Genomic DNA, 11,358 nt, shown 5'->3' on the forward strand with positions numbered 1-11,358 from the left:
TTATCTCGCATGAACGTAAAAATGAATGAATCCCGCCACGTCAATTTTGCGTGTAAAAAGGAATATAAAAACGATGCACTTCATTACGCTTGTATACTTCCCGTATTTTCGTTAAAAACCATAGCATCCATATTGATGCCCAATTGTTTAGATTTTTAACGTTTAGGTTTTTAACGTGCAAGATGAAATATCTAGAATTTTTAGCAAGCTACATTATAAACTGGTATGAGTTATTGACCAACGATGTAAATGCATTTTGACCTTAGCGTTTTTACCTCTCTCGAAATAACTCTATTAAAAAAGATAATAGAATTATATCTCTTAAATACGTACAGCACAATTACTTACTGTCTTATTTCATCTCGTTGAAGATGTGCAATTTATCAGTTTTACAAACAGAAATATTTTTGTCTGAAATGCAACATAATTTTAATAATTTAAAAAATATCATTTTTGTACGAATGTTAAAAGACTTAGTTTGAGTAAGTCAATTGTTACAAAGCTGGTACCACTATTCTTGACGAGACATTACAATCCAGTCGCACAAAACTGTTACAAACATAACACACTGTTAAAAGATATTTTTACAAATGCAAATAATACTATGTTTGTAATACTACTCTATTTATTATGGAAATGTACAAATTTTTATCGCACTGGCAAGACTTGCAGAAGGTAATTTGCATTTGTGAAAATATCTTTTAACAGTGTGTTATGTTTGTAACAGTTTTGATGCAATGATAAACATAAATAGATTATCATATGTATCTCTACTGAAAGCGAATCACATCACATGTGATTGAATTAAATAGATTAATTATTTCATTTATATCGATTATTGCCATTTTTTTAATAAAAGAAAAGATTATTTATCTTGTATGCTTTAATAATATCTTAAAATGTTTTTTATAATGTGAAAAATGGCGGAATAATATCATTACAATTTTATAGTTTTTATCTCTATTGATCATGATGTCAATCAATATGCAAGAGATTGAAGGGTAATCGAGAGTTTAATGAGTTGATTCAGTTAGGTATACCACTTCATCGCTTCTCTCTCGATAATATACAATATTAAGAAATTATGTATGTTATATATGTTTAGTTTTTATATTTTCACAACAAATATAGTGCATGATCAAATAGCCATACGTATCTTATTACATTTTCAATGTTATTATGATATTAATTTTTATTTACTCCGAAATTTGTTTTTTGTATTATATAATATATTCAGGCAACACGATCTGGATATTTGCAAACAGTTTTAGCATGTGTAAAATATTGGCATAATAGGCCAGAACGGAATTTTCCTTGACAGGTGCTAATTAAAATAAGCGCGCATTGTTTGCATTATTAGCTTTACCATTTGTGCATGCTTCCGAGAAGTCAGCTGTGAAATTTGTGTACCAATTAGAATTACAATATACGAAATCCGATATGGAATATTTTTTTACACATACACAACACATGCATTATAGTTGAATAAATATCAAATATCCTGTTATGAAAGTGTAACTAAATATCTTTTTCCATATACGAATGCAACAAAAATAAATTCTTTAAAAATTAATGTTTGAAACATTAATTGCTGCTATATATCATTTAACTATGGAAAAGTTTGTCTCGAAAATATATATCACAATGAAAATCAATTAAAGCTAATATTTAGGTGAATTATATTTTTATAATTCACATTATCATATGTAAATGAATATAAATATATCACATAATTTATTGTACATCTCGTATTTAATAAAAATTATCTGAGTTTGCTTGATCTAATTTTGTCTCCCATATCCGGGCGCAATATTTGCATTCTGATATTCTTAGCAACATCTGCAAGTAATAACCGACGGAGTTTATAAATTCTTCAGATTTACATAAGGATACTTCAAAGTGTTGAAGTATTGATTGATGTTATTTGTAATATTTGTATATTTTTAAATGTTTTGCATATTGCGAAATGACCGATTTTGGATATTGCAATTATTATATAAATTTTCTTTATATAACTAATGTAATAAAATTATAATGTTGATTTTTATTAAATACATGTAGTATTACTTCAAGACCTTCGAGTAATATCAATAAAAGTAGATTTTTACAAAGCAAGAGATTTCTTTCTCTCTTGTAATTAAGTTTCTTCAAGCATACTCAGACTATCTATTATTAATCCCCGAGACAGTATCCACGTCGCCAAAGTTCAAATACATCGAAGATGTTCCGCTTGACGTTCGTAGACATTACGGATGAATCAGCACAATTGCTGACTGGCACTTCGTTGCAATCGAATTTAGTAGCATTCAAGGTAAAGACGAGTCAGTACGCGTACCTGTATCTCAATGTAAAGACAGGGCCGCGAAAGGGAGAACTAGTTCGTAACTAGTTTCTCTATCATGACTGTGGCTGCGTGTCCTCCAGTGAGAACAATGTCGATACACATATATATCTTTCACCAATAACGAGCCAGCGCGCAAAAGGAGGCATGGACTTGCATGTCGACCGGAGTTAGGACGATATCCCGAACTTACTCAGGAGAAAGTTTCGGCAAAGAGGCGGACAGAAGGACTGAGGAAGGTATAGACCAGAGTGTGATAGACGAGCAAGTACCGAGTTGACAGAGCAGAAACGAGAAAAAACGAAATACGCGCTTATCTTTCCACTTTACCGAATTTATATCCAATTAAAGGTCAAAAGAGCTCGACTCTCTTAATTGGTGCTAGTGTTCTGAATAGGAAGCACTCCAAATCGATTAAATTAATCAATTATTTATCAAGACAGCTATTGTAACTATTTCCTGCAAATGATGCATATATTGCGCTATTAACAGAGTTTATATCTTTTTAAATTAAAAAGAGATGAGGCAGAAAGTTTGTTAATACTAAAGCATATGTACACGCACGCACATACACACACGCACGCACGCACGCACGCACGCACACACAACAGTGTGGTAACTTAAAATAAGAGATACTTTTTATGCATATTTTATGTTTATTTCTGTTTACAGACATAGAAGTTGAAATATATATGTAGTTCCCTAAAATGGAGATTTGATTACTTGAATATTGTTGAAACCATAAAATATAAGAAAATTATAATTCAGCAAATAGGGAATTAACGCTGTAATACGTACGCAATCAATTTCAATATTATTGAATTGTATGTATCCTAATTTAATTATTGATTTGTAGTATGCATGTTTCGGCTAACTTTTTAGTCGTCTTCAGTACGTACGGATAATTCTATGTGGAAACGTAAATGTAGAGATGTATAAAATTAAACTACGGTATTCGCATGATTTTCCTTATTTATGCAGATATTAAAAATAAGGAAAATTCAATAATTGAAATTGATTGCGCACGTATTACAGTACTAATTCCTTATTTGCCGAATTTATTATAATTTTTTTATATCAGGGAATTTAGATTATTATTCGTATAAAATATAAGAAAAAAAAGTTTAATATTGAAAATTTTTATGAATTTTTTTATGCATTTTATAATTAATCTATATTGATAGATCGTATTTGCGTGACAATTTCAATTGAAAAATATTATGACACGCGGTAATTGGATGTCAAGATTTATTGACTTTAACAACAGTAAATTAAAAGAATTATAGAAATGCTATTTCCAGAAAAGAAAGATCGGACCTATCTTTTCCAACTTTTTTACGAGCTTTGAATATATGATACGGTAACTCAAAATAAAAAGTATATATTTACTGTATATATTTTATGTGTCGATTTATAGGAGTTGAAATAGTTCCCCGATATTAAATCAAGATATTCGATTACGATTGCGAATATCGCCGAAACCATAAAAAAATATGAAAAAATATTTTTAAACGTTGAAGTTTTATGAATCTTATATTTATGTATCTAGATTTGTCGAGAAAATCGAGCATTTTTCCAAGAAGTAACAGTTGAAATATATCGCAGAAATGAGCTTCAATTAATTAAATTCAATATCCATACAAACGTAAAAGTACCTGTCATTATTTGAAACGAGATGTAATTTTTTCGCAAAAAAGAAATTTCTTCTGCGGGCTGAAAAATACTATTGAAGATTCTCAAGAAACAGAAAGATGTCATCGAATTTTTCTCAATAATAGTTTTCGACAGTAATCTTTTTATTGACTGTCCATTTTCAACGGAAAGAGTCTTTCTTTCGTTGAACTAGTCATGCGATCGAAGTAACTTTTATTAAAGAAAAATGTAGAAGAATTCAGTATTTATTTGATAAAATAATATCAAGTTTTCTTCGACGGAATTAGATTATAAGAAGAGATCAAAGTTCTGCTTGGATGAGTTACTAAGATTATCGGGTAGCGAGTGCTGTTTCTATGAGAGAATCAAATACATCCCATGAGACGCAATGAAATGTAGTTTTCGCGATAGATAGTGCACAAAACATGAGCTTGTAATTTAACATAAATTTAAATTGTGAAAAAAATATTTATGCTTACGCAAAAATATTTTAATATGCTCAAAATACATGCATTTGAATGTCACATTTGCACTTCGTTATTTGACGATGGAATCTTAGAAAATCGAAAATGTGAACATGAGCAAGATAATTTTTTCTTAGAGTTTATCTTGAACATATGATAATCATGGGACAACATTGTATATCGTATTGTCTTTAAATATTGCAACTACCATATTTTCAGGATAAATTTTAAAAGAAAATTCTCTCCATGTACAAATTATAAAAATAGAGTATATAAATAAAATTCTATATATATAATATGTGAATTAAATTATATACTATATCCAAATTCGTAATAATAAATTGTCACGTGTACACAATTACATACCAAATGCATAATAAATATCAAAGCTAAGTAATATTCGTGAAATTAATTTAAATGATATGAGATCTTTATTCACATTTTGTGTTAAATTATTTTCTTTCTACGAGCAGCAACGTAATCGACTATAGATGTTAGAAAGTTCAAGATAATTTCTCTTTTAGTGTCGCTATTAAGGATCTACAATTGCATTCTTCGTTCAAATAAGTTTAATTGAGCGAGGAGGCTGTAAGCAACCTTGCTTTATTATCAGAAATAATAACACTGTTTTTTTAATTATACCTTTTGCCATGATTTTTATGTTATAAGAAATTTTTATGCATATATGTACTACGTTTTTTATGTCTAAAATTAATGAATTATTGATATAATTCAGATGTAAATTGATAGTAATATTATATATCGTCCTTTTTGCAAACGATAATGATAACTTTTCGAAAAGATATACTCATTATTTTTGTAAAATCCATATTTTTGTTTGCGCAATATTAAGCCGATTTATTATTCTCCTGCTACATTACTCTCTAGAATAATATAATGATAACAACATTATTCATAATTGTATAAAAAATATATTATAGTATAATTAATATTTGGTTTGTAATATTTATTCATATTATATTTTTATTTTAATATATGTTCATGTAATACTCCTACTCTTGGGCTTTTACGTCACATATATATTTTTCAGTGTCCTCATTTTCCACATCACGTCGAAGTTTGTGTGTGTTGTTCTGATCAAATTTGGATTTAAATGTTATTATTTATGAAGAATGATTTATTAAAAATTGAATGCTTTTCAATACTGTTGACAAGACATAACTGATGCAGTTATTGAATATATGAAAATGGCATGTATCTTCTTTATTTCTGATATAATCGTCTTTACGTTAAATACAAAATTAAAGAATTTATCATCACGCGTCTAAATAAAAACATTTTTGCAACTTTATTTTTATTATAGTTACACGGAATGCGTAAGAATCCCTAGAAAAACAAACAATTAAAAATGGTAATGGTATAATATAGTAGTGACATCAATAAACGTAATAATAGATAATAGCTGGTGAGGGTGGGACATTCGAAATGATGTTATTTGTGGCAAGATCGGAATAGTAACATATTTTCAATGTGGATCAGTCGGTTGATGGTCCAAAGTCGACTGTTCGCGTCTGTGTTGTCCGAGACTAACCGCGTCCCGACGCTTGCGCCGCAGGTTCCACGACTCCGTTAGACGGCGCCCCGACGCTGGTACCGTCGGGCGAAGCGATCGGTCGGGCCAACAGTCAGCCTCCAGTGAGCCAAGCAAGCTCTCTTTCCCTCCCTCACGTTCCCCCGTCACATATACATGCACACGTATACACTGGATACACGCAGGCACACAACTACATACAAAAACGCAGTTACATACACACGTACAGGTACACGCGCACGTACATTCTCTCGCTCTCTCTCGCTCTTCTCTCTTTCTCTCTCTCTCTCTCTCTCTCTCTCTCTCTCTCTCTCTCTCTCTCTCTCTCTCTCTCTCTCTCTCTCTCCGCCAACATCCTGCGAGAGTCTCCATCCACCGAACGACACGAGAGGGAGTTCGAGTTCCTGGCTCGTCCCTCACGGCTGCAGTGCGTTTCCAAACACCCATGAGACAACCTCGAACTACTCGTACGCACGCACGCACGCATGCACACGGTATTGAAGAGACACGAGGATGAAACGATCGAGACGTTCCCGAGGCTTCTTATAATTAGTGCTAAAAAGTCGACGAGTTGGCCGCTGGACAGCCAACGACACGCGACTGTGTCATTGATATCAATACAAATTCGTTTTTTCTGCCCCTATTTTCCGTCTGTTGGATTAATTGACCGTCGTATTAATCTCTCTGTCAGATATCCGCGAGATATCCAAACGATATGATAAGCTTCCACTCATAAGCTCGAGTGAATTGTGTTGACTGTCGAAGGACTGAGAAGTTATATGTGTGCGTCGGGAAGGCCCCATGAGACCAATTGTGCTCTCAGTCAAAGTACGCGAATTGAATCTCGTCCCGATAATGTTATTTTGCAACGTATCCGATTCGCAGCTTCATCTTTGGTGCTGAAGTGTTTGAAACACGGATAAAGGAAACGGTCTTTTAGAGTTTTAAAGATGCAATGTTGAGAATATAGTGTAGCATCGTGACTCGATTGAAGATTTTTACGTGAGTCATACCGACTTGTATTTGCTCCGGATACAGAGGGAGGAAATTTACATACACGGAAATAACAATTTTCGTAAAAGATAAGACGTACTCCGTCAGAGGCGAAATGTCTCTGGTAAAGGGAAATCTACGATACTGTCAGAGCCGAAGAAAAAGGTAGCACTGTTAGATTATTAAACGGAGATCAAATCAAAAACAGAGCTAAAAGTATCAACTTGAAAGAAATTAAGCATTATCGACTAGTTCAAGTTGCACGTTGCGAGATAGAGAAGCTCTCTTACAAATCGGATGAAAACAAGTTCGTTCGCAAAGAGAAATTGGAGAAGAATTTTCTCATTTACTACGTCAAAAATCAAATTCAGGAATAGTTAGAGTGAAGGGATTCAAAGGGATGTCCGATAGATATCATGAATTACTACTGAAAATTTGAGTATTGCGGAGCAACGAATGGCATCTCGTTTCGAGACCAAGAAGCGACATTGATGAAATAAACATTTTCATATTAATTCTTATTGTCAATGCTATTTTACAACAGTTGAACGTAGATCGTTGGAAATCGTGAGTGAACTTATGAATGGATCTACTTAATCTAATGACCTAGTGCCGTATGAAAGAGGGTTAGAACGAGAGACAAGGAAACGGAACGTGTTATTACAGCGTAATGAGCTCCATAATATGTAAATAGGTGTACATACGGGAAAGTTCTTATATTATTATATTAGCGCGCGCGATTTCTTTAAAGCAAAAGAACGATTTTACGTCATTTAAGTTTTTTCTCCCTCTTGCTTCTCCTCCCTCTCTCTCTCTCTCTCTCTCTCTCTCTCTCTCTCTCTCTCTCTCTCTCTCGCTCGCTTTTTCTCTATATATTTCTCTGTCCTCTTCCTCTTGATTGTTTGTTCCTACGTATCACAAAATATCTTCATACACATGTCTTGTATTTAATAATAGAGTTTAGATTAAGAATATATGCGCTTTTAACTACGTACGATTGATAAATTGCTAATTCCGTGTACATTTAGAGAAGTTATTAGTAAGGCCTGCACATGGCTCGTGAGTAGCACTTTCGGACTCGCGTTAATATATATTACATATATTACATATTACATACAGCATAAATACGTGTACATATTTCTACAATCTATAATCTCTATCGTTCTGATTTGTCTCACTGATTTTGTAGTATTCGAAAAGCAGGTCGGAGCAGTACGGGTATCCAGCGCTTAGCCTTTTAGCCCCGGCGCGATAATTAATTAGCTCGCGGGCATCGTTAGAATGAAACAACGTCGAGCCGCGCGTAGGACTTGAGGAAAGAAAGCGAGAGAAGAAACACAAATTGAAGTGAAACGAGGAAATCGCGTTTTCGTCACGAAAGAGGAAACGTACGAACGCGTAAATCAATTATCGAGTTTTAGACAAAATCATGTCTCACGACTGTGTCAAAACGGCTGTCATCTTGTAAAATTACTTTGGGGATCTATCCTAAAGAGAAATTTCTCACGATCATTGGCACTTTCTCAAGAGATCTTTTCTCGCTTCATTTACCTCCAGGCTATGTAGGCTGCTCAAGCTTAATATAAAGAAAAGGTAAAAAAAGGGGACCAATTTTTTACTCTTATTCTCACAGCCTCTCTCTCTCTCTCCCTCTCTCTCTCTCTCTCTCTCCCTCTCTCTCTCTCTCTCTCTCTCTCTCTCTCTCTTTCTTTTCTTTTCTATCTTATCTATCTTTCTCTTTCACTTTCTCTATCTATCTTGATACTCTTAATCAAGTCGCCCACTGGACTATCTATAAATCTCTGTACACTCTGTCCGTGTTAAGTCTGTTGTGGACCAGTGAATGCAGGAAATACGAGGAATGGAGTCGCGACTCATGCAAGCAATAAATTAGAGACCAACTAAGTATGACCACGGCACCGAAAACGTAACAGAAGTAACGTTACGGCTACAACGGTAGGAAACCGAAGGTGTCAGTTACGCCGAAATTAGCTAAATTTAAGCTAAACTAGATTCTAAAAGATTTGGTCCAATAGAGGAAAAAAAGGCGGTTAATAATTATCAAAAATTGTGAAATTTTAATCGCACTGTGTTAGTTGCGCTAAGGAAAATTAATATAAACGTGAGTGCCGTGAATTCCAAAATTACGCGTGCAAAGTAGTAATATCAAAATTTTCACAACTTAAGTAAAAAAGAAAAAAGATTTAAGCAAAAAAAAAAAAAAAAAGATTTTTTTTATTAAACTATCGTGATTCACGTCTTTAAAATACGCATCGATTACAGTGGGAACAAGCTCTACCAACAAAGTTGGTTTCGCAAATCAACGTTTGTTTGATCCAAAAAAATAATCTTCAGCGAGAGACAACGGCTTCCAGAACGAGCCGAGAGGACGAAGAAGAGCACGTGTGGACGTATTTACGTATTCGACAACGATGGCATTATCCTGAAACGGGCATGACGCCCTTGGCCTCGAGATGCGACGAGACTACCACCCTCCTACTGTTGCTGCTACTCGAGCTGGCACCCGGGGCACGTTGCTATTCGCGCGCGGCCGCAACCTCAGCTTCGTCTTTACCGAGATAGCATTTACAGTCCCCGGCGAGGGTGCGAGTGATGCCGCTTCTCGGCAGCATTATGACCATCGCCGTCGATAATCCGACAACGGCGTCCACGAGCGTCTTTGAGGGGAACATGACGTGGTCTCGACCAGTCACTGGTGGCTCTACGTTTCCGAGTAACGAGGCCCTTTCAACACGTGCGATCCCGAACGGTAAGCAACATCGGCGTCCAGCCGTGACAGCTACCAGTGGTCGTGTTAGTCGCCTCCTTGGCGGTAAAGGTGCTGAGAAAGGATCAAGCAAGAACGCTGCTAAAAACAACGAAAAACACGTTGAGAGAGACGGTAAAGACGAGCGTAACGGCACCACGACGACCGGAAAAGAGGGCGTCGAGGCAATAAAAAAGGAAGCTTCCCACCGTTGCGATCGGACTTCAGAAACTCAAATTTGCGGCAGAAACACCGTAGGCGCGGCAAAGAGTAGTGGGGAAACTGCATTTACTGGTGAAGAAAAGGGGGCAGGGCTAAGTACTGGGGGTGGCAGCAGTGAACAAAGTGTTGATAGCATAGGCAGTACTACCGATAGTGTAAGTGTGAGTACAGGTATATTAAACAGCACGGAGGAGGAAGTCGCGATCGAATACGGGAAGGATTTGTTGCTCTTCGGTTTTAGCGACACAATGGAAGACGCAATTAATTCGTTCAACGATTCGTTTAACGGAAGCTCCCGCCATTCCTGGAATATTAGTTTGTACAATAACGAGACTTTAATTGTTTTTGGGGAGGGTATGTACCCATCAGGATATACTCTCCCGCATATTATACTGGCGTCTATCCTCGCGACGCTACTAATGATCGTGATCGTTGTGGGAAATATGTTGGTAATAATTGCCATAGCTACGGAGAAAGCGCTCAAGAACATACAGAATTGGTTCATAGCCAGCCTTGCGGTAGCGGACTTTTTTCTTGGTCTCGTGATCATGCCATTCTCGCTCGTTAATGAGATCATGGGTTACTGGATCTTTGGGTATTGGTGGTGTGACATTCACTCTGCCATGGACGTGTTGTTGTGTACGGCCAGTATCATGAATCTGTGCCTAATCAGCTTAGATAGGTTTTGGAGCATTACACAAGCAGTCGACTACCTGAAGAAAAGAACACCAGCCAGAGCCGCGCTTATGATTGCCCTCGTCTGGATACTATCGGCGCTTGTTTGTATACCACCATTACTCGGATGGAAAAGACCCACTCCGGAGGAAGAATATCCTAAATGCGAGGTAAGTTACAATGTTATCAAATTAGAGAATTATTATTTTCTTAGTTACTCATTAATTATCAATTACCATCTCGACTATAATTACGTAATCTGAGTTATCGATGAATAAAATTAATATCAAACACAGATAATTATGTAAGAATTTCAAATTGTAACAAATCACTCTCAGACATTATATTGAGATATAGAAAATTAAATTATATATATTATATATTGTATATTGTATTAGGTTTCTCTAATAAATCGAAAAATTGAAACATTACTGCGAAAATAGACAAATATCATCTGTACCTTTAATTTATTTATCTTTTCTTGTTATTAATATATTTTTTATTATGAATTGTTGCTTAAGAATTATTACAGGGAAGAAAACAGTGACTCGAATTCAGATGCTTTATAAACAATTATGAAATGTACCAGATAAAATTTAATTTTCAATCGTTAACTCCAGTAATTATAATGAATACAATGAATTCTATTTGCCATAATAATTAACAATTGCATTGTCCTGTAGAGTGATGT

At 35.0% G+C, this 11,358-nt stretch overlaps 1 protein-coding gene across 2 annotated transcripts in view; it reads left to right on the forward strand.

The window, feature by feature from the left end:
* The first annotated feature begins 9,190 nt into the window (after positions 1-9,190).
* The window catches only part of LOC108748050 (alpha-2B adrenergic receptor), a 176,239-nt gene continuing 174,071 nt past the window's right edge, over positions 9,191-11,358 (forward strand). For both annotated transcript variants that reach the window (XM_018486033.1, XM_018486032.1), the window contains exon 1: positions 9,191-10,837. In XM_018486033.1, coding sequence (XP_018341535.1) covers positions 9,617-10,837 — 1,221 coding nt within the window. In that variant the 5' untranslated portion in view covers positions 9,191-9,616. The remainder of the gene's footprint in view (positions 10,838-11,358) is intronic.

Source organism: Trachymyrmex septentrionalis, unplaced genomic scaffold (genome assembly GCF_001594115.1).
Source record: "Trachymyrmex septentrionalis isolate Tsep2-gDNA-1 unplaced genomic scaffold, Tsep1.0 scaffold21, whole genome shotgun sequence".
In the NCBI taxonomy this organism is placed as follows: domain Eukaryota; kingdom Metazoa; phylum Arthropoda; class Insecta; order Hymenoptera; family Formicidae; genus Trachymyrmex; species Trachymyrmex septentrionalis.